This window comes from Uloborus diversus, chromosome 3 (assembly GCF_026930045.1).
Source record: "Uloborus diversus isolate 005 chromosome 3, Udiv.v.3.1, whole genome shotgun sequence".
Lineage (NCBI taxonomy): Eukaryota > Metazoa > Arthropoda > Arachnida > Araneae > Uloboridae > Uloborus > Uloborus diversus.
Window position 1 is genome coordinate 210,971,954 of NC_072733.1, and position 25,749 is coordinate 210,997,702.

Consider the following 25,749-nt stretch of genomic DNA (forward strand, 5'->3'; position numbering starts at 1 on the left):
TAAAAATCGTACTCTATTAATGCTCTCACCGATTTTCCGTGTTCATATTGCTCAGAATTTCAATATACGTTGTTCGAGATTCATAAAATGATCCCCGACAGTATTGTTTGCAACCCAGATTACACATACAAACTGACCAACTAATAAAATAAACATGTGTGACATGTTTACTCCAAAATATCGGATTCGTTAAAGACCAATAAGAATTCTCCTCTTTGAACTGAAAATTGAGTGGCCGTTGCTAAAGTTGTTTTTAACATTAAGTCCATGGGCTAAAAATATCCGTGCCGCAAAAAATGATCGTTAAGAGGGGTGGCCGCTTAAGACAGGTGGCCGCTTGGAGAGGTTTCACTGTATAAGATATAAGTATTTGTGTTATGTTTCTTACCAAATCAACCTAATTTCATGTTGATTAAAAAAATGACGAAAGATAATTATTATTTTAAACCATTTTTTTCAGAATGAAATTTTGATCACTGGTAGCAACCCCTAAATTTTATTCAAATTCTGTGAAAGTTTTATCTGCGTGTTTTTCCATCAAAAGGAAGCAATTATAGAGGTACCCCATAAGAAATTCAAACTTTTTTTACAAAGTGCATTATAAGACGCACCCTATTATATATGCAAAAGTATTGCACGTACAACGCGATGAAGAATATATGAAAATAACTACAAACTTCTCAAGATTTGGAATTAAGCTAACCGGGTGGTAATACGAGTGCAGTGTTTCAAAAATAGTGACAAAGCAAGAAGATCTTTTTTTTGTTATATGCGTTAAGTTACAGTGCTTTGGGGCACATTAACCCTTTCAGGGGCGCGACATGAATTTCTTAGAAATCTAATGGAAAACACTGTAGGTAAGTTTATTTGATTACTTAAACATAGACTTTTGAAATAAAAAAAATAGAATTTTTTTTTCGCAGTGGACGGTGCCCCCATTTGTTCAAACCCCCACCTAGGGTAGGAAAAAAGCGTGCTGATGCATGTAAAAATTAATCTGAATCTTTTAGAACAATATGATTGAGTACCCCAGGCAAAATAAAGAAAAGTGGTTCTTTCTTTCAGCGCTAATTAAAAATTTTAATATTTGAAATAAAAATCCCATTTTTGAGGTCAACAAGAAATTGAGAATTTTTGAAGATTTGATCAAGAAATTTCGCCAACGGAATATATATATATATATATATATATATATATATATATATATATATATATATATATATATATATATATATATATATATATATATATATATATATATATATATATTTTTTTTTTTTTTTTTTATTTTTTTTTTTTGTTGTTGTTGTTCTGCAATTTAATGTTGTTCATTGAAGTTATAAGAAAAAAACTCAAGCGATTTTGATTCAAAAAATTTGGAAAAAAGAGAGAAAAAAAATTATAAATTGGTGGTTTCACAGCGCAACCGCCACCTCTGAAATATTAATGACCTTGTTTATGTACCCCCACTACCAAAAGCATTCGAAGAAAGATAGCATCCATGTGGCAATGAAGACCACTTCGCAGAGTAAATCGTCTCACACAATTTGTAGTAGCGTCGCCCTGGTAATGGTCATCACTGCCGTACGGATGTTATCCTTGAGTTCCTCTAACTGTTTGGGTAATTGGGATACAAAAACAAGGTGCTTAATGTGCCCTCAAAACACTACAAGAACAAATGAACATCACGCATATTGCAACTCAGAAAAAACAGTTTTCTTGTTTTGTCACCATAAATGCTTCACTTTTAGTACCACCTTGTTAAGCACAATGCCAAATCTTAACGAGTTTTTGTAGTTAATTTCATATATTATCATCGTTGTACTTTTGGATATAAAGTTTCGAAAACTATTATTCACTCTATCGAGATATTTTATTATGGAAAAAAACTCCGTTTTTTTTTTTTTTTTTTTGGGACGATGAAAACTTGCGTCAAATCGTTACGACGCATCGTGCATAGAGATAAATTGATAATGGAAAATGCATTTTATTTGAAATATTCACATCTTAATCACATATATTGATTTGGAGATAATTAAAGTGCTCATGATCATCAATAGGAGCATAATATGTGGGAATTCATCCCAATTAAAACAAAAATAGTAGATAAAACACATTTAATGAAAACAAACAGTACATAAAATAACATAAACACAAAAAAAAAAAACGTGACACTTTGGCGTCTAGGGCACATTTTAACAATTCAACTATATCATTAATGTCTTACATCGTACTCCCGGCTTGTGTACAATCGAGTATATATATATATATATATATTAGCTGTACCCGACGCGCGTTGCTACGCCAACAAAAAAATACATCATTATACTGATTTTCATGACAATCGGTTGAACGGGGCAGAAGTTGCTACTCTGCAGTACCACCTGGTGGCGAGTGGCTTCAATGAGCATATTATGCACCTTCTCCGTGGAAAAATACATATATATATATATAGCAATTTTCATAATAATCGGTCCAGGTATCAAGTGAAGCCGTGACTATACTCAAATTTTGTACTCACGCAGTTTGCAAGATCAATCAATCGCTAAAAATATCAAATAGAAAAAGTTTTAAATTCCCCCGTTGCATGAAAAGCCATAAAACAATAAAGAAAGAATTTATTTGTTCAAACTCAAGATAAATGGCAACAGCTAACTTCTTATCAATGAGATCTTTCACGCGAATTAATTTCTGCAGCCGATAATTTTATTCGTATTTATCTAATGGATTGTGACTTAAATTGGAATAAAAAAGGAACTATCGATCGGATTTTTTTCGAACTGGTCTATAAACTTTCCCAGTACCAAAAATAACAAACGGTGAAAGTTTCAGCCAAATCTGCCGGGTAGTTTTTGAGTTCATGGATGACATACAGACAAACATTCATTTATATATATATATATATATATATATATATATATATAGAGAGAGAGAGAGAGAGAGAGAGAGTTACGTGATCTCACTATCAACAAGTGCTCCATGAGCTGCTTCTAAATTCTTTTTATGAACCCCCTTCTTGATTTATGCAGTCGTTGAGTGAGCAGTTGAGTATTTCAAGAATGCAAAGAATTCGCTTTCAATAAATACCCTAAATATAGGCCTAGAAAATTTATTGGCAACCATATGGAAAACTAAATATATTTATCGAATGAAAGACAAAACGTTCCTCCAGTAGAAAAACCTTCATATAATACTTGGATCCCCACAGAAGCTCGAAATCAATCAATTAAGTCTGGGGCAGGGCAATGAATGGTATTTTTTCATGTTTTTTTCTTTTTTTCGTTTTATTGAGTTTTCTTTTTCTCGGTGCCATCATACTAGGACTAGTTTTCAAAGCTTCACTGGAGAAGTGATGCAGTTTTCAAAGGTCAGCCGCTCATGAAAAATTAGCTTTCGGTCTTTTGTACTCGAAGCTTGATGACCGGAAATGACGAGTGTCGGGCTTTTTCGGTACAAAAGAAGCATTTTTGAAAAGGTTAAAAATAACCTAGCTAATGGCTAAATTTAAGAGTCAGTTTGGGGTATGTGCTCAAGGGAATCTCAACTGGGAGATGTGTTTTCAATGGCTTAGCGGCTGAGCACAGCAGTCATTAGCTCTTTAAAAACAATTATTGTTTTTTACGTAATAAAAAATAGATAAAATCCCCAAATATTATTTTTGATTTATTTCTCTTATTTAGAGATAGATATGAAGTGGACGATCATTAGACAAAATATTTTATCATTTAAACGGTATATTTCTTTTGGATGCAATGCAACTGCAATGCGTGACCACATCCCTACAATGCATTCACATCTTTACACCACGTTTCTATTTTTGCTTGTACTTTTTTGGGATGATATGGAAATAAAATGCGAGCTATACACTTTTATTGAATATTTCGGTCTTCCTTTTCGAAACCCAATCTTTTCCTCAAATATTGCGTTATTTCTTTCAAGAAAAGATTGCTCCAAAAGAAGCCCTATCCGCAAAGACTTACTAGTAGACGAAGGCATTGATAAAAAGTAGTACCGTTTTTATTATGACTGACCTGTCAGTTGTTAGGTGTCGAATAGATCAAAAGGTATCAACATTAGTTTCGTTAATTGAAACCGAAAACAATAGAACTGCAGTGCAAGTGAACTGTATGATCGTCCACTTTAGTGCCCACTCATTTAATAACATTTAAATTTTAAGCTCTTTTTTTTGCAGTTATTTTTCCCTACAACATATTCAGCATTCAACAATAGAAACCAAAACCTGCACAAAAGTATTTTTCTTTGCACCATTTTGTACATTGTATTTTTCTTCCTACAAATATGCTGCAGAAATTTTCTTTTAGAAAGTATGTATCCAGGTCTGACGGTTAAAACATTGAAGCGATCCTGCAGGTTTAGCGGGTATAAGCTGTATGTAAACAGAATGTCATATTTCCTTTTTTTTATTTTTAATTTAATTTTGTTCTCCTTTTTTAAAATTTTTATTTTAAGAAACTCGATCATAGGATGCGGAAAAAAAATATCCACATTTTTTTTACGCCATTCGAAATAGGCTATTCTTCATTTGATAAAACTGCTTAAAGCGTTAAGATAATTCAAATAATTATTGTGTAAATAATCTTAATTGAGTTCAATAATAATCGCAACACAAAATGAATGATTTTTGTCATTTCTGCTATTAATTTCTTTACATTTAAATTTTTCAGTTTTCTTCCTTTTTAAAAATGAATAAAATTCCTTTACTTTCAAAAACGATTTTTTTTGTGTCTAATTGGTATTTTTTTTTCTTTTGCAAACGTTATTCAGAGTTGCTGTTCTTATTCTGATGGGGATTTTTAAGAGCTGTTTTCCTTACTCTAATAGCATTTTTCATTAAATAAATAAGGCTCGCTTGTTTTTTAACTTTCACTCCACCTGTTGTCCGTAGAAAGTCTTACAAAACTCCACATTCATAGGGTAGGTCACCCAAAGTGGGTAGACCTTTGTATGCCTATCTATGGTGTGTAAGCGGCGACTCATACGTATGTCGTGTTTACATGAACAACTCCGAGTTTTAATCAGTCCCAGCGAAGCAGCTGTGAAGCGGAGTGAAGCAAGAAGGCTTAATATAAAAATAATGATACAATTGGAAAATAAAAATAAAGTTTTATAACTTGTGATTAGTCGAATACCAGCTTATATTATATATATATATATATATATATATTGGTTGTCAATAATATTACCTTAATCTGACACCATCCAACTACAAACTACGATAATCATTTCATTTGTTTCTTTTTTAAATTTAAGGTTAGAATTATTTCAATTAAATAATAAGCCTTTAGACAAAGCGGGTATAGGATTTAATCATATATTTATCTATTTTGTGCTGACTTCAAATTGGATCAGTACAATGTTTTATTTATTATTTTTTTTATAATGGCAGGTAGCTAATCAACTACTTTAATCATTTATAACTTCATATTTGACTGGCAAATGTACCAAATCACAATTAGTTAAGCTTACTCACTTTGGGCTCCCTGGTAGAGCAAAGCGGGTTTTTCAAATGTTTGTAAAGTTCGATAATAAACATTGGGTTTTAAATAATACAAAAATCAGTTTTTATTTTGAAGTTCAAGAACCCTTCTAGGAAATAAAACCGAAATTGTTGCGATAAAAGTCTAAAAGCTACAATTTTCAAGCGTTCTTCGAAAACCTACCCGCTTTGGGCCACCCTCCACTATATCGTCGCCTAAGAGCAACAGTAAGATATCTAATGCCAGAAATAACACTAAGATACTTTACTGTAGCTTTGAGGCGACGCTACATTTTTAAAATTAGGATCTAATTGTAAGAATGCTTTCTTCTGTGTTCGGGCTACTATATGATAAGGCAAGTCAACTGGTCCCTGTAGCCAAATTTATTTTTTAATTTTAACTACATTGAATATCGTTGCAGTTTAGTTTTTAAATAGTTTAGATTTGTTTTGCGTGAATTTGTTCTTAGAAAAAACTGAGGTGAGAACACTTTTAAAACGATCTTGTATTTTTGAAGTTGAGTAAATAAAACATGGGGACGCCGCAACAGACTTCTTTCAATTTTCTTTTAGCGCATTTGTACTTTTGTCCCAAAAAATAAATTTGCCTACACTTGAATGCGGCAAACTTTTAAATTATGCTAAAAGGTACAACAGTCCTACAGGAAATTTCTATGTTTTATGCAACGGCGTGGCAGGGATACTTTTGTGCGTAATTTAATTAAATATATAACATGCACGGTTTGTTTTTTTTCTGCTGGAAGTTTACGGAGGTTAAGTTGGTTTAAAACGGGATAGTAAGCTAATTTCAAATTATGCTGGAAGGTCACACAAGCCATGTCTGCATGTTTACAACGTGCAACGTCGTGATCAGACTACTTTTTGTACATTATTTTAATAAAATAATTAAATAATACATTATTTGTTTTATTCTTTTGATTTATACAAAGCAGTAGCAAGGAGAGCTTGGTTGCGGGGGGGGAGGGGGCGAGTCTCTTTAAATTTGATTATTTATTTAATTGATTCGAATTAAAATTGCACAGTTAAGAGTAACTATAAAACTCATGCTGGAACAGTTTTTATAAAACGTAGTTCTAAAAAAAGCTAGGAAGTAGTTGAAATAAAGTGATTTTTTTTCTTATAATTCGGAGCAAGTGTCTAAATGCCTAAACTGCTCAAGTCCTCACCAATCAACGTTAAAATATGGAGCAGTTGAACTTATAATAACGTGAAACATTTTTGTTTTCAGGGGTCGTTGATGTGTCATTAATGCCTCTATTAGCGTTTCTGGTGGATTCAAGATATGTGGCTTTATACGGCAGTGTGTACGCCATAGCTCAAGCAGCAGTCTGTCTTTCGTACTCTATTGGTAGTTATAGTTTTATATCCATTTTTTAAACACTTTTCTGATAAGATGTTCAACCAAATTTTAGTAAAACGTGTGCTGCCCTTCCTAACTGAAGACGGTACCCTGTATTCGTGTAATGTTAAGTATTTAACTTTATGCACCATTTTCTCAAAAAGTGTTCATGATAGAAACTTACAATTTTCAGTGTTTTCAGGAGATATCTAAGAAAACTACTGAAGTGAAATTTTAAGGAATTTACTTTTTATTTCATAATTAGCTGCGATGCCCGGCTTTGCACGGTCTAACTTTAAAATAAAAGCTTTGTCAAGTGACACATGTTCAACAATTAGGCTAAAAGGATAGGAAAAAATATGGTTAAATGTTCCGTCAAAATAACGATTCTTAAATATCGGTAACGTTAAAATCCAGAATAAATTAAACGCAGCCCTCCATAATTATAACTAAAATTCTTGATTATCATCTGGTGGCGGAAAAAAAAGCCAAAAATTAATTAAAAGGGGAAATTCTTAAAAATTTTATTTGTTCACAGTCGAGAAAAAAATGGCAACAAATCAAAAATAATTCTATTCACGTTAATTTAAACGCAGCTCGTTAGCAAGAAATAAATTTTAGATTTGAAATGCGAACATTTCATTAGGCTTAAAAATGCTTTTAATTTTTTTCCCGGGGATTTTACAGCCTTTTTTTTTAATTTGAAGGAAGAAACTCAACATTTGAGGTATTTATCGCGGTTTTTCGAATGGGACTTGAATCAAGAAAAGGGGATAATTATTTCGGTTAAAAAGAGCCGTTTGATGCCATTTTCCGGTCCTAAAACTAAAATTCAAACGGTTTGGTTCTTTCTTGGCGTTCGAAACCCCCCCCCCCCTGGGTCATTCTTCAAAAAGTGTAACTTTTCCGTCACACGGCTTTTACAGTAAAAATTTTAAGGAACAATTCATTTAACAATAATTTTTAATTTCATCAAAAATATATCTATTTAAACCTACCAACATTTCTTTAATAATAATTTTAATTTTAGTATATTTTTGATTCACAACATGTGAATTCTCACCACCGTGGCATGTCACACACCTGGTGTGACTGTTGCTTAATAACTTGTTTAATTAAAAGCATATACTTATTTATTCATTATTCCCTTGACAAGTGTCTCAAATACTACTTGTTTAAGCATATTTATTTTTTTAATATTGTGTTTTATTGTTTTTAGTAGGACAAGGAGTCATGTCACACAATAAATTCTCATCTACGTCACCTAAACACAAAATGCCATTCCTCATTAACACGTGGCAGTAACGACATCACATTTTATTTTCCATGATACAAGGGAGCCCCCATGTTTATTTTCTGCCATAAAGAAGTTGTGAGGCTTTTTTCGAAAATCAAGTAGATCGATTTTGCTTTTAAAAGCAAGAGTGGTTATTGTGACTTCTCACCTGCGTGAACTTGAATTTCAGGGATGTAAACTAATGTAAAAAAAGAAGTGAACATGTTTTCATATGCATGACATGTGCAGATTGTAGCAACGAAGAAAAAAAAAATCCCTGAAAAATGTATCCAATGGGCCTATAATATTGGAAAATTCCTCACCTCCGTGAATCTCACTTCCGAGACGACCCTTATCAATGTCATTATTTCTGAGGTGAAAATAAATGATGGAAGGGAAATACATCAATAATAGGCATTCTACCAAAATTATAAATTGCCAGTATACCCTCAAATTTACTAAACCCTATTTTTAACATACATTTGAAACTACTAATTAAGCCGTACTTTAATTAGGAGAGCTTAATATTACATTCCCACTTATCATTAAAATAGCTGATTGCTTGCAAAATTAACAAAATTACTACTTCGATAGTAAATTGGCCTCGATTTTAAAATATTAAAAGTTTTTTTTTTTATTTATTTCCGTGAACAAGGCATTTTTAATTTTTTTTTTAAAATTTATGAGTAAAATAATTGGAACTTAGCTGAGTTATTGTTTATGGTTACTTCTAGTAGGTAACACTTTCATGTAAGAATAAAAAAAAATAATAATAATAAAAAATAAAAAAATTAAAAACATAAATAAAACAAAAGGTTTCGAAATTCAAAAATTTTTCCGTTCAAAAGTTACGTTTTCTGGAGAATGACCCACTACGTTTCTTCTTGGGGGCCCAAGTACCTCCCTGCTGAATTTGGTCGCGATCCGACAAAAACTGGATTTGTATATGGAACATACATATGGCAGGATGGCCCAAAACGGGTAGGCCTTTATGTGCCCCCTTCCCCCATGGTGTGTAAGCGGCGATGCAAACGTATGTCGTGTTTACGTGAACACCCTCGAGTTTTAATCAGTCCCAGCGAAGCAGCAGTGAAGCTGCATGGCACAATCAGGCTTAAAATAAAAAATGAGACATTTGTTTTAAAAAAAATGTAGTTTTGTAACTTGTGATTAGTCGAAGACCAGCTTATATTTTTAATTGTCAATAATATTACGTTATTCTGACATCATCCATCTACAAACTACGATAGTCATTTCGTTTGTTTCTGTTTTAAATTTAAGGTTATAATTATTGAAATAAAAAACCTGCCTTCGGGCAAAGCGAGTCAAGCAAAGCGGGTGTATAGGATTTAATCATATATTTATTTATAATTTCTTGACGCGTGTACTGACTTATACTTATCCTATTGAAATAGAAAATCTAACTTTTAAAAAATATTTTAGGATTTCAATTTATTAGTCTATTAATTAAATCAGTTAGTTTTTTATGTTTTATAAACTATTGTGCCGACTTTAAATTGGATAAGTACAACTGTTTCATTTATTTATTTTTTTATAATGGCAGGTAGCTAGTCAACTATTTTAATCATTTATAACTTCATTTTGATCATTTTATCATTTTAATCATTTTATTATTATTTGATTGGCGAATGTACCAAATCTCAATTAGTTAAGCTTACCCGCCTTGGGCTTCCAAGTAGGGCAAAGCGGGTTTTCTAATGTTTGTAAGGTTTGATAATAAATAAATATTGGTAAGTAATAAAAAAATCACTTTTTATTTTGAAGTTCAAGAATCTTTCTAGGAAAAAAAACCGAAATCGTTACGATAAAAATCTAAAACCTACAATTTTAGAGCGTTTTTTAAAACCTACCCACTTTGCCCCCTCCCCATATACACACGTATATACACACATATTCTTTGTTTTATTTATATATATTTATTAAATTTTAACCAATTGTCTCTTTTTAAAGGAAAACAAGACCGGTGTTGACCACATAAACAGCTGTTTAGGAAAAGATGTGGAGTCGTAAAGCAAAAATTTCCCTTCAGTATGATTATGAACACTGTATAAATAAAACTCAGTGAAAGTTTCAAAGTAATATAAGAAGCAATTTTCAAGAGTTTTTTTAAATCAATGTTCTGAGAAAATGGCGTTCGAAAGTAAACTTATACTTACCTTTTAATGCCTTCCAGCCCCATTAATATTGAAACTGAGTCACATTTAAATTACATTTAAACATGAATTTGGTGTCATTTGAGAGCTTCTGATATATGAAAACTAAAAAAAAATTTTTTTTTAAGGTTTTAGGGTACCAACTCTCCTTCAAGCACATCCCTTATGGGATTGCTTCTAAATTTATTCCAAATGAGAAAAAAAATTAACGAAACAATCCAAGGTAAATGGAAGCATTGGGCTCCATTTACCTAAACTGCAGCAATACTACCCCGTCTATTAGAATTTTCAAGTGATGAATATGTTTGGACAGATTTTAGTGTGGACGAAGTAATAAATAGTTAGTTGATTTAGTACGATAAATATAAGGTGTTAATACGCCTCCGATGAAATCCATATTGTGCGAAAAAGTGTTTAGTTATCCAGCGATCTCTACTGCCGACCGCATGTTGCTTACGCGAATCGCTACAGCCTGGAGTAGCTAACACTCAAATGATTATCTTTCCGATTAACAAAACGATTTATGTCCCAAATTTCTTTTAAACCATCTTAAATTTGCATCTTGGCCTTTTATTCCCAGCAAGTTTATCAAGCAATATCAGTTGATGTTGTCATTTAATAAATAAACAGACTGGGATACATTCCTGACGTATTTAAACATATTAAAAATAATACTGCCCCAAAGGAAGCACAGATCGATTAACAAATAAACCTTTTTATCGACAATCAGGGATCTGCCCATGTTATGCATACTTCTGAAACTACACTCCCGGTAAGAAGTCAAATAATGGAGTTGAAGTGGAAGATGTCAAAAGGTTCAAAAGTTATGGAGGGATTACAGATCTGTGAGAAAACATATAATTGTCTATTCAGTAAATTGCCTGGCGGTGTATTTCGTGTATTTCTGCTTTAACCCTGGCTATTGGGCCCGGTAATTTACTGAATATACCATGCCTTGCCTTCCATCCTCGAGTTGAACCGAACCATTGCTTCGGTCACTCGTCTGATCTGCGCTAATTCTATAGTAGCTACCAGTTTGTTTGGCACTCTTGGCTTCCTTAAGAGGTTTTCCATCTCCAGCTCATTCACTTTCCTATGCCGGGCTGATAAGTGCTAATAAGCACGAAACTGCAGTCCTCGGCTGGAAATGACTGAGCTGGCGGCGTATTTCGTGTTTATAATTGTCTAGTTCCTACCGATTCAATAAATTAAAGTATTTTTACTTAAATTGTCAGATGGTAAAACAATGGATCGCTAAATTGTTCAACTGCTGATCATCAAAAGCATTTAAAATCAGACAGCACTTATTTCATTTCTGAAACCAAATATTCTAACTGGATGCAGTTCATGGGTTAGCGCTGAAAATAATCTCGATTTAGCTATGAATGTATGTATCAGAAAGGATAGCATGAGTCATATAAACACTCTGCTCAGAGTGCTTAACAAAAACTAGTTCATCCCACTTGATGCACAAATTTTTGAAAAAAAAAAAAAAAAAAACACGGGTTCAAAAATAAAAAGTAGTCAACTTGTAGCGAAAGTTATATTGAAAGATCCTTCGACGCTCAGATATCCGATTTTTAAAAACAGTAAATCAATGAATTTTTTTTTTAACTTAAAATATCTTCTTTTTTTTTTCAGGGCCTTTACTAGGTGGCTATATAGTGAAAAACTTTGGATTTCCATGGCTAATGCGGGCTATCGGAATTATGAACCTTCTATATTGTCCGTTGTGCTGTTTTTTAAAAATGCCTGCTGCTACCGAAGAAAACAAGGTAATTTTCTTCCCTTTCAATCCTAATTCCATATAGACTTATAATCTATTCTGTAATGAATGAAACATTCATCTTTAAGATCGCAAAAGCACATTTCGGAGATTTTTCTCAGTTTATATTGTGTGGAATATTTCTAACTGCATCAGTTAAAAAGACAATACCACATGCGTTAAAACCGCTTTAACCAAGTATTCCATCCTGTTTTTAGAGAATCATGAATAGACCACATCTGTTAGTGCATACATTAAAATTCATCATATGATGCATACTTTAAATACATATAATTGGAAGGGATTATTATACTTAAAAACTTGAAGAACAAGGTTTTGGTTTGTAGATAGTGTCATTCTAATGACATAAACAGCTATATTTCTTGAATATTAATACATTGAACCTTAATTTTTTAATGAAATCGTAGACATTTATTTTGAAGAGTTCAACAATCAGCTGGTCTTCAGCCAGTGGGTGCACAAAGTCAATGAAGTCGAGTTTCAACCTTAATTTAATAATAACTTCAAAATATCACAACATTAAACATCTGGCGAGGAAATGAAAAATGTTAATTTTTATGCAGAAAAAGTAAATAGTGAAGTCTTAGGCACAAGGTTTGAATAATATTACGAACACGTGTTTCGAGGGTTGTAAGAGCTCCTTTTCTAATGCTGAAAATAATTTGTGCTCCTAACGCTTAGCAGCTATCCCGAGGTACTATTGCAGGAGTGTAGTGATGTCACGACATTGTTCATATGTCAAAGTTTCCGTAAAGTAATATATGAAAGCCTGTTAAACAGAGAAAGACGCAAATACAATTGGAAAAAAAAGAGAGAACACCTGAAAAGCAGCTCACGACAAGAAATAAAAATGGTGGATGTTTTTAACAAATGCAAGACGCTACAAATTTCATTAGACGGTTCTTTTGTGCAGCATATTAACCTTTCCCAAAAAAAACCTACAAAGCATTTTTTGAAAAGAAAAACACCGCGTAACTTCTTCAAGTAGCTACTCAAACAGCAGCTTTTGTTCAAAAGAAATTTAATTAAATGGGCTTTTAACAGTGAATGAATTTATGTAGTTGAAAAAAGGCGAATTTAAAAATGATAATTTAGTCTTTGGGAGAAATATTTTCTGCGTGTTCAGCAACATTTTATATAAAAAAAAATCAAATAAATAATCGCGTTATCTTTAAGAGATATGAAACATACTTTGAAGAAAATAAATTTCTTTTAAAAGCTAAAAGAAAAAGAGAGATTTTGCGTGGGAAGATCTTAAAATAATGTTTTTCCCAACGGTGGAGTGCTGACAAAATTGAGCGTATTTCGCGTTTTTAGGTGACTTCTTTTGAATGCATTCCATTTTTTATTCCATGTCACTTCGCGTTCCGTTTTGCATGGACGCTTCCCACAGCAAAGAAAATTACTGCATGGAAGTCGATTGCGCTTATTAATTGATTTTTACTATCGCGTGGGTGCAGTTTGCGATTTCATAATCATAGATAGTATTTTTATTTTGAAATACAAAAGGAACTTCTTAAAGAAGCTCCTTTTGAAGGAATAACTTCAAATTAAGCTCTGATATACGGGTGTTCAGTTCAAAATTATTCATCGTTAATTACCATTGAATGTGGGGGTTTTGAAAGAAATGCAAAACAAATGTCCCAACTTTTTTACATACATTTTGTAAGCACTTGCGATCAATCTACTCATGGATGAGCGTCTTTATTATTGTTGTTGTTATTATTGTTATTATTATTTGATAATTTCTAATTATGTATGCCACTCATTTTAAATTTTTTGCACTTCGTCAGACCATCTTAATAGCTAACTTCTTCTTGGATTTTTGCATGTTTAAAGCTACCAATCCAATAACTTGTTAGTGTGATTCTCCAGAAAATGGAACTTTTGAGCGTAAATATTTTTCAATTTTGAAACCTTTTGTTTTCTGTTTTTTTTTTCATTCTTACATGAAACTGTTACTTACTAGAAGTGACCATAAACAATGGCCCAGCTAAGTTCCAATTATTTTACACATAAATAAAAATAATAAAATAAGGCCTTGTTCACGAAAAAAAAAAAACTTTTCACTTTAAAAATCGAGGCCAATTTAATATCAAAGTAGTAATTTTATAAATTGTTCAAACAATGAACAGTTTTAATGATTAGTGGGAATCTAATATTAAGCTCTCCTAAGTACGCCTTAATTAGTAGTAATCCTTTTAGTTCAAATGTGTGTTAAAAATATAATTCATTAAACTTGAGAAAAAACTGGCAATTTATAATTTTGGTAGAATGGCTAAGATTGATATGATTCATCTCCATCAGTTATTTTCACCTCAGAAATAATAACATTGATAAGGTATATCACGGAGGTGAGGAATTTCCAATTAATATAAGCCTAATGGATACATTTTTCAGGGAAATATTTTTTTTCTTCGTTGCTACAATCTGCACATGTCATGCATATGAAAACATATTTACTTCTTTTTTAAGTTTACATCCCTGAAAAACAAGTTCACAGAGGTGAAAAGTCACAAAAACTACTCTTGTTTTCTAAAGCAAAATCTATCTACTTGTTTTTCAACAAAAATATCACAACTTCTTTATGGCAGAAAATAAACATGAGGGCTCCCTTGTATCATAGAAAATAAAATTGGATGTCATTACTGCCACGTGTTAATGAGGAATGATATTTTGTGTTTAGGTGACGGAGGTGAGAATTTATTGTGTGACATAACTTCTTATCCTACTAAAAACAATAAAACACAATATTAAACAATTAAATATACTTAGACAATTAATATTTGACACACTTGTGAAGGAAATAATAGATAAATAAGTATATATTTTTAATTAAACAAGTTATTAAGCAATATAAACAGTCACACAAGTGTGAAATGCCACGTATGTGAGAATTCACATGTTATGAATCCAAGATATACTAAAATAAAAATGATCATTAAAAAATTTGTGGTAGGTTTAAATACATATATTTTTTTATAAAATTAAAAAGCATTGTTAAATAAATTGTTTCGTAAAGCGTGTGACAGAAAAGTTGCAATTTTTGGAGAATGACCCATTAGCTTTGCATGGCCAATCCAAAGCCAATTATAAATATTTTGTCTGTAAATTAGCTTTGTGTGAGCTTATTGACGACATCGTACGGAACTCTCCTTCTTATTTGAAGACTTTACACTGGAAACACATGAAATGTCAAATTATTAGCTGTTATAGGCTGCAAGAAATTTTATCACTTTTCAAATTTGGAATACGATTACATTAAGTATTTGTTATAATATTTAAATCGAAGCAATGTTACAAAATTTTCAACAGGATTATTTTTAATGATCGATTACTGTTCAGCATCAAAATTTAACACGTTGTCGATCTATTTTCCCGTCATGTTTTTCTCGTCTTTGCTTCATAGCTAAACAGATAAAAAATGAAAGCAAGCGCAAAAAGGACGAATTTAAAATGCTAAAATGCTATAGTGCTTTGGTTGCAACCCTACGAGCGATCATTTTGTATATTTGTAGTTAAGGTTAATTTTGTTATTTTAAATATATATATATATATATATATATATATATATATATATATATATATATATATATATATATATATATATATATATATATATATATATATATATATATATATATATATCAGGCTATTCCTTAGTCAGAATAGAATTTTATAGAAGTCATTAATCAAAACAGTTGATACCTTAATTGTTATCATAATGTTTGGAGAAAAAATAACCATAAGTCAAAACATTTATAAAACTGAGAATTTATTAAGTATTTTTTAAATGATAATGCATTAAAGTACAAGGTTTAATCAATGAAATCTTGTATATTATTGCATACGGGCTATCGTGACGAAAGTGGTCTTTTTGAGCTAAAAAAAATAAAATAAAATAAAATAAAAAAAAATAAAATAAAGTGTATAAAAACCGGCCGAAGCATTTTATGTAGTTAGGTGTGTGCAATGACTTTGCAAAACAGATATACTTCCTGTAAAGTGTACACCCCAATATTTGAATAATAAAAAAAAAAAATTCAAAAACAGCGAAATATCAATTACTCTTACACTGCAGTGTAAAATGCAGAAAACTACACCCTATTCGCATTCTTTATGCTGTACACTAGGGTGGGCCGAAAAATGGAAATTTTCTTGAAGCAACTTCTAATAGCAAAAAAAAAAAAGTTGTGTATTGCCATCCTAAACATGGGAAAAATAATTTAATATTTATGTCTTCAGATCGCGCATTGGCAGCAAAGTTTTAAAAAAAAAGGTAAAAAATGGTCAAATTTCAGGATATTTTTATAAAAATCCAAATGTTCGAAATTTTTTTTTCTAATACCCCCTACTTGCTTCCTTTTAATAATTTCTTCATATATCTTTGAAAATATTTACATTCCTTTACAGTTTTCTGTTCGCGCATAAGCCGCAAAGTTTCTTGAAATTAATCAAAAATCGACGTTATTAGCTTATTTTGCACATTGCGGTATTTCTTCTTTCAGATTCCAGTTATAATTTTTTTTACAATAAATGTGCAATATAGAACTCTTTGTTGGAAATGCAATTATATTTTACTGCAATTTACCCAGAACACACTACAAGTAGGTGGTTTCAGTTTGTGTTCCACCCTGCCATTTCCAAGAAGACTAGTTATTTACAAAACCTATACACGCACATTTGTAAAAAAATACACATTCACAATAGCTATATTATTTTAAACCAGTTTCTAAGTTTCGATCAAGGATTGAAGTCGGACTTGTGACTCAATTTTTGCATTGATGATCGGGAGTATAAAGTTTTTCCCATTAATCCATATCATGTCTCATCCCAAAATTCCCAACCTACTGACTCACTAATCAGTTAAATAACCCTTTCAACAGCCAGAGTGGAAAAGAGGAATGAAAACTGAATTATGGGTGAAGCTGAAACTGTTTTTGTATAATTATATACAATTAACTTAGATAGAACTCGGTCGGAAGAAATCAAATATTGTCAATATAATACAGAAATGAAAATGTGATATTGATCTCGATATCCCAAAACCAAGACCTTTCATTCACTACCATTCGTTAACAAGAGCTAACGGAGTACTGGGTCTGTATATTTTTCAAACTAAGCTACTAACGGAATGAGGACACTTGTAAGTTATATCTTTAAAAATTATGCATCTATGGTTCGATAAAATTAAAATTTAAAGAAAAGAATCAACGTCCGTGAAACATGAACCAGTAAACTTATTCAATGTTATATAAGCTACAAGTCAGGTGTTAGATGATCCTTTAAACATCAAGGATCTGGTACTTACTTTGCTATTTTTGAGAAATTATTATTGGTCATGGCAGTGACAAGAGGCGAAACATAAAGGAATTAGATTACAGTATGGTTCACATCGAAAGGATTACCCATCACGAAACACTTCTATAGCTATAAGAAAATTTCATCCACAAATATTAAGATTTGAAGCTTCAAAATATAACAGTTGATTAATTGATCAACTTATTTATTATCCTTCACTTCAGTGATGATATGTAAAACAAGGATATTTTATCATTTCTAGAAACGATACATTTGCTTAAGTATGCATTTTTAATATTCCCATATCACACTCGGGCAGGTAAAAGGATTGTAGAACAGTTTAGTGAATCTGTAGAAATTCATTTCAGGTATTAGATGCAAGAGATGAATTCATCTGAAAAACTTGTTATTCGGAAAAATCAGTAGAAAAACTGAGTCGTTAGTTCAAGTTAAAATCTTGCTCAAAACGTAGAAAATTGTTGGAAATCACATAGTTATTGGGAATGTAAGTTACTTTGCAAAATATATATGTCCTGCTCAAAACTACTCTTGAGAAAAACTGGGTGGAACACAAAGTGCGACCATTTGCTTGTGGGTGGGTTCTGGGGTTGTTAATGCTATAAAATGCATTTTCCTTTCCACTCAAGAGCTGTTTAATGCACATTTATTGTAAAAAAACGCATAACTGGGATCTAAAACAAGAAATACTACAATGTGCCAAATAAGCTAAAAAACTTCAATTTTCGGGTTCATTTCACGTAACTTTGCGGCTTATGCGCGAACTAAAAACTGCAAAGGAATGTAAATACTTTCATAGATATATGAAGAAAGTGTTAAAAGGAAGCATGTAAACGGGATTAGAACAAAAATTTTGAACATTTGGATTTTTATAAAAAATATTTGAAAATTGACCATTTTTAACCTTTTTTCCAAACTTTGCTGCCAATGCGCGATCGGAAGACATAAATATTAGTTTTTTGCATTTTTTCCCCATATTTAGCATGGCAATACAACTTTTTTTTGCTATTAGAAGTTGCTTCTCGAAAATTTCCTTTTTTCGGCCCACCCTACTGGTACACTTTTTACACACCTTCAAAAGTGCAAAAAAGATGAGCACATACTTTGTTTATGATTGCTTTTTTAATTTTTTAAACGCCTTTATGTATAAAATGTACTTGTTGGTCACTTCAAATTATATCTTAGCTTAAATACCTCGTGAATCTTTGTCACAACAAAACAAGATTCTGCTACCATCCAGTTCTTGGTAAAACCAAGTATATGTACAAGTATTTAAAGAGTTGCATGAAGTTCTTAATGTGTTTTTACCGCTAACTGAAAAAAATCTGTAGCGTTCAGTACTTAAATGGAAGAAAAAAAAAAGGCATACTTACAGACCCTACATTAACAAATGGTATACTGCCCTTAAAGAGTCAGTAAGAAAAAAAGTTTAAGCGTAAAAAAAGCTCCAGAATTTTTTATATGACAATTTTTGGCATCCGTAAGAAAGCTTCAATGGGTTCATTTTTTTTATCAAAGTATACTATCGTTTATGAACAAAGGATTTTTCGAAAATTGTCAACAAAGCGATTGACCCCTTGAATGTATTTTTTTATTGTTGAATTATCTCATAAAATATAATAAAAAACAACGAAATACAGTAAAGGAGAATAGTTTCGTGTAGATAAAATATTAATTTTTTTTCGCATTGCACGGTTTTCAGCTCAGTAAAAACTATACTTAACTTCACTAATTGTTAAAGAAAAAACTTATCTTCTCTGAAAAGCAATAATGGAATGGTGCACTGATTCTTTCCAGAACCAATACACTTTAGTACTAAACATACTATTCAGCGTAAGAAATAATCTAAATATTCATTTTGAATACAATAATTTGATGATTCTCTGACCCGATGACACGGCCAATAATACTATGTAGGGTAAATGAAGTCAACCAGTAATGATCTTTCAAAAACACACTCATGGCATTATTTCAATGTTTCATAGTCATTTAGAATGATTTTTCTATGCGCTTAAGTTTTTGAAGGGTTTCTTTCTTAAGAATTGTTTTTTTATCAGATGGAAATTATATTGGTACGAACTTATTTCGTAGCTTTTTTTTCTGTCATATAGTTATACCTGTATTTTTGCCATTAGTTAAGATACTAAAATTCCTGTTAAGCTGATATGTCCATAACTAGTCAAGCAAAATTAAGTAGGGTTGACCGGGGCACGTTTACGCAGTGCCCGTTTTTCAGAACGAATTATAACTGGGAGAGCCAAGAGTCATAACACACAGATTGGTGCTGCTCCCTAGTAAATATCCTCACATAGTTTTTGAGCATCAGTCGAGCTTCGGCCTAGCTTGCAGAAAGAATAATCTGTTTTTTACCAAGTTGAGTAAATTTTGAGTTGAATGTTTTGAAGCTTATTGTGAATAAATAATGCTTCGTAAAAAAAAGATACATAAAAATTGCAGAATTTTATCTTTTTTTTTGAGAATTATATTTGTATGAATTGAAATGTTATTAAATATTTTTGCACGTTAAAACTACAAATCCAAACGTGGAGACGGCGCAAGTTTACGCGTTGACGTCTGAGCACCTTTACGCACGTTCTTACTGTGTCTTCCTTCTAAACGTGAACTGAAGTTTTTTTTTTTTTTTTTGGCTGAGAACTGTATGAAAACTTTTAAGTATTTTCAGGCTACTTAGTTTTAAAAATCACCATTTAATTTTTAATTGAGTTAAAAATTCGTATCTTATAGCTTACAATTATGTAGGGCATTCTTCATACCCATTCAGCTTTTACTTTATATACTATTCAGTCTGTAATAAATTTGCTTTATTTTAACGATGGAAAGACATCATATTCAAAACTCTAACAGAACCACGTTAGGTGTCAAAATAAATATGTGTAAACGTGCCCCGTGTCCGGGTCACGTTTACGCAACTGACTTCGACTCATAAACAATGTTTTTAACGGTTAAAATCACAAACTGAGCTACAACCGAATATACCAATTTTGACTCCATTAACTGCTTCATAAAACCGCGATGTCTAAGCTTTAATAAGTTAAAACATAAAATTTCGAACATTCATTGAAAAAGATCCACGTAAACGTGCCCCGGTCTACCTTATTTAAGTTATGGGTACGTATGCCCAGAGTTGATTTTTTGGCCATTCTTACTCAAAATTGTTATTGATTATAAAATAGAAACTAAATACCGGGAACAATGAATAAAAAAACAGTAGTAGAATAGTGCAATTTGTCTGATTTCTTTATTTATTCTTGCTGTTGTTGTTGTACAGATGAAAGTTTCAAAAGCAATTTTTCAGTTATCCATTTTTACTTCCTTTTTCAAAAAAGAAAGTATTGTATTCGCGAAAAAATTTTCACTCAAAAATCGGCCTTAATTTCCATTATACCCACCCCCGAATGAATGTTGAGTTTTTTTTTCGACCCGATCACACGTGGATATATGCCTAGGAACGTACAGACACCCAAAATATCCATTTTGACGACCCGCGAGTTAATTACAACGAAATTTCTCGTGACGTCGTATGTACGTATGTATGTGCGTATGTGTGTAAATATCTCGCATAACTCAAAACGGTATGTCCTAGAAAGTTCAAATTTGGTACGTAGGCTCCTAGTGGGGTCTAGTTGTGCACCTTTCCTTTTGGTTGCATTCGGATGTTCCTAAGGGGGTCTTCTGTCACTTTTTGGGGAGAAATCATTGTTAATTTCGATGTAAATTCCAGTTGTGATATAATTTGTTGCTCGAATTGGGATTTATAACAAAAATAAATGTTTTAAAATTGTTGAATACTTTTATGTGCACTTCTTGATAGTAATTAATTTCAGGTAGCATAAACGCTGTTCATGATAGTTGAAATTAATTACTTTCAGGTAATGTTCATGGAGTATTACTCGTTTTTAGTATGCCTAAAACTAGTCATTAACCCAAATTAAATTTTGAAGTGATAGTTAAATTTAGAAGAAGGAAAAGCTCTTAGAGCTGCAAAAGTCTGCTTTCCTGGAACTGCTACAGCTAAATTAAAATTACACTTTTTGTTTACCAATTTAATGTCTATAGTTTAAATGAACTTTTAAAACAAATTCGCTGAAACGTGGAAAAGAAGCTATTCAGAGGGAGAAACGAGTAACTTACCTTTTAACTGAATCGTTTTGGGACTTTATTTATTAATAATTCCTCGTTCTGCTGTCACTAATTATTAATTAGTGATGTATTGAAGCACTCTAAACCTTCAATAAATTGAGAAACAACAAATTCTACGAATTCACATTTTTAATCCATTTTCCACAAGGTAGCTCTTTTGGAAATGTTTTCATTGAATTTCCTTTACATTGCAGGCTATTTATTTGAATGGAGATAACTCTGGAAGTGACACATCCGCCAGGAACGAGGGACGCAGAGAATATTCCTCTTTCAGTAATAAAGATTAAATCTGCCTTTTTAAGAATATGATCTGATTTGAGTTTGTTAGGTGGTTGAGTTATCTTTGTTTCTTATGTGCAATAAGCTTTTAACATGCTACTATCTATGTTTAAAAAATGGATTTTTTTTTGTGTGTGTGTCAATGCACTTGTTACTTATGTGCAATTAACTTCAATGTACAACTATCAATGTTTGAAAAATGGATTTTGCTTGAGAGTGAGAAAACGTTTGTTTCTTATGTGCAATAATATACAATTATCTAATTTAAAAAATGAAATTTGTTTGAGTGTATCTACGAGTTTGTTTCTTATGTGCAATACAGTTCACTATACAATTAACTATATTCACTATAAACTATAACCATATTAACTATATTCACACTATACTAAACTACTTAAACTACTTAACTATGTTCACACTAGTAAACTATATTCACACTATACTACACTATAACCATATTAACTATATTCACTATACAATTAACTTCAATATACAACTATCAATGTTTGAAAAATGGATTTTGCTTGAGAGTGTGAAAACGTTTGTTTCTTATGTGCAATAATATACAATTATCTAATTTAAAAAATAAAATTTGTTTGAGTGTATCTACGAGTTTGTTTCTTATGTGCAATACAGTTCAATATACAGCTATCTATATTTGAAAAATGGATTTTGTTTGTGTTTATGAACGCATTTCCTTCTTATGTACAACAAACTTCAATACACAACTATCAATATTTGAAAAATGGATTTTGTTTGTGTTTATGAACGCATTTCCTTCTTATGTACAACAAACTTCAATACACAACTATCAATATTTGAAAAATGGATTTTGTTTGTGTTTATGAACGCATTTCCTTCTTATGTGCAACAAACTTCAATACACAACTATCAATATTTGAAAAAGGGATTTTGTTTGTGTGTATGAACACGTTTGCTTCTTATACAACTATCTATAGATAAAAAATGGATTCTGTTTGAGTGTGTGAACCCCTTGCTAAACTTTTTAAGTGTTGAAAAACAAAATATGGTGAGTAAAATACTAGCTTTTTATTTGCAAGAAGCTTTAATATGCAACTATCTGTATTTTGAAAAATGTGTTTTGTCGCCGTAAATGCATTGGGCAAGCTATAAACGCAAAAATAAAAATATATGGTGAAAAAATGTACTATGTTTTGTGGGCTAATTGGTGTCATTACATACTTAAGCATGTTTTATACCTCTTATCAATGACTAAAAATATGTTAAAGGAACGAAATTACTAACGACCTGTTGATAAATTAAATACCATTTCGATTCACGTTTCACAGAAAATCTGCGTCCCTACCTACGCTGTTAACTGTTAAAAACATAGTAATTAAATCCTCTGCACACTTGTTAAAATTTTACAACCAAATGATTCACGTAAAAATGTTACCGCCTAACGAAGTTCCGTATTTGACCTGCTTGAGTAGTGGAGGCATTAGAGTTTAGCATTGGCTTGAGCAAGGACACTAAGCCTACGGCCAAAAAGTCACTTCTGACTTGAAGTTTCTTCAAAGTATTTACTTGTCATTTGCAAACGTGTAAATTGTATATTCAATTACATTAATTACATTGAATATCGTTGAGGGGGGCTACTTAAGCGTACAGGGGCTACTTGAACCCATGAGAAAACAATGTTTAAAATCCGTCCTGGTCCTATAAAACTCAATGTATGGACTTAAAAAAACTTTCTCCATGACAGGTAACAGTACTAGGCAGAAGCTAGAACATGAAACAAATTTTATGCTCTTCCAGCCTTTTTCTGATTGAGGTTATGATTGCAAGTTGTCTTAACAACTGTTTTTGGTGTCTGCAAACTTTCTCATGTCAGTTCGTGGAAACATTGGAAACATCTGATATCATCAAGTAAAGATGGTTTTATGTTTGCATTCTATTTCTTAATAAAATTACAGTGTTTTAAAGTTATGGCTATATAATTAACATACACTAATATAAGTTAGTAAAAGTGCACTGGTCGCCTTAAAATGGGGCGAATTGAAACAGCCCCAGACCACATTTCATCACTAAATTATGTTAATTAAGGTTCGTAATCTTTTAAAATAAAGAGGTTAGTTAGTATTTATACCCAATTATTTGCATATCTGGGGATAAAAAGGGTCCGAAAGTAAAAGAAAACCCTTTGAAGTAGGAAATATGCGGATTATTAAGAGGAAAAATTACAATTGTGTTCAGATTCAATTAATACCGGATAAATGTCTTCGAGAGTGGCATAAGCCCATTTTGTCTTAAATATATCAACTCGAAAAAAAAAATTAAAAGATCTCTCACAAAACAAGCCTGGGCATCCTGTAGTAAAAGTAGCAAGGAAGAGCAGGTATTAAATTTTAATATAAATCCACCCAAGCCATTAAAATGAGGAGTTTTCATACTTCCTAATGTTTAAATAATGAGCATTTCGATTGGCTTTAGCTGTAGTTTGATTATATTTCTACTTGAGAAATTATGTTTGCCTAAAAATATGTTATTTATGAATGTACGTTGATTTTATATTAATTTATATCAATAATTTGCAATTTATATAATGAGTTTGCTCACTAGAATGCATGTTTTGAGTTTTCTTTCAAAATCATTGGTAATTCTTGATACCACCACCCATTTTACACCATTTTTTATGGATTTGCTGAGTGGGACCAAGTAGCCCCAGCGCGGGGCTACTTGAACCCAATTTTTAAAAATAGAAATAAAATATAAAGTGTTCAAATTGTTATTCAGTAAGTAACTTACTGAATATACCTGCCTTGCCTGCAATATTCGAGTTGAACCGAACCATTGTTTCGGTCACTCGTCTGGTCAGTGCTAATTCTATGTTAGCTACCAGTTTGTTTGGCACTCTTGGCTTCCTTAAGAGGTTTTCCACCTCCAGCTCAGTTAGTCCTATGCCGGGCTGATGAGTGCTAATAAGCACGAAACTGCAGTCCTCGGCTGGAATTGACTGAGCTGGCGATGCATTTCATGTAGTTCAAATTTTTGTTTAAAAAAGGCTTAAGATAGTAGCATAGCGTCTAAAAATGTGGTAAAAACAAGGCGATCAGTGCACATTATGGGTTAAACCAAAAAATCAGTGTAAAACTCGCAATAAATATGAAATTTCCGGTCCAAGTAACCCCTGTTTATGGTAATTATTATTATTGTAATTACGTGATTGAACTAATATTTATGATATGTTTTCAGTCTGTCTATAGAAAAGTAATATAATAGATACAGACGAAGTATCCTTCAACACTGAACGGACGGGTGACGTACATTTAAGTTTTTCCATTGTAACTTTTTGGTAACGGGCCAGGTAGAATTGCATTTTTGCTTGCTTACGATGTTTTGCTCGTACAGTTTTAATTTTTTGATACAGTAATAACTGTTACAAACCAGACACGTTGATAAATAATATTATACGAAATAATGCTCATTTAATAAAACTACCACGCTTTAAAACCAGAGAGAGATGTTTATTTAATATTCCTACAACTATCCAAAAGCCGAGAAAGTCAGAACAGATGAAGCTTAATAGACGAATGTCAAATTTAATGCCATATCATACTAATAACCTCAATTACAGGTCCGATAACTTAACTATAACTGAAACCTCTTGACACGCCATGATGTCTAGTGACGTTATTCATTTGATACGCCATTACAGACTCTTTGACATGACCTAGACGCTGTTGCATTTTTAGGGTTTATGTGACTTTTAGTACAAAGAAGATCCCTCTCACCGCACCCTCTAAAAAAATGTAATTCATTATTGTCCCTTATACAGTACCCACCACTAATAAAATCACTGGGTCATAAAATCAGCCGCTTTTTAAAATCAAAATTGGAAGAACAGAATCATTGCAATACCAACAACATGTTAAA

At 31.8% G+C, this 25,749-nt stretch overlaps 1 protein-coding gene across 1 annotated transcript in view; it reads left to right on the forward strand.

The window, feature by feature from the left end:
* The window catches only part of LOC129219159 (synaptic vesicular amine transporter-like), a 120,938-nt gene extending 99,006 nt beyond the window's left edge, over window positions 1-21,932 (forward strand). Inside the window, exons 13-15 of the mRNA XM_054853479.1 lie at window positions 6,747-6,866; window positions 11,949-12,082; window positions 21,768-21,932. Of these exons, the coding sequence (XP_054709454.1) occupies window positions 6,747-6,866; window positions 11,949-12,082; window positions 21,768-21,860 (347 nt within the window). The 3' untranslated portion in view covers window positions 21,861-21,932. The remainder of the gene's footprint in view (window positions 1-6,746; window positions 6,867-11,948; window positions 12,083-21,767) is intronic.
* The last annotated feature ends 3,817 nt before the right edge of the window (window positions 21,933-25,749 follow it).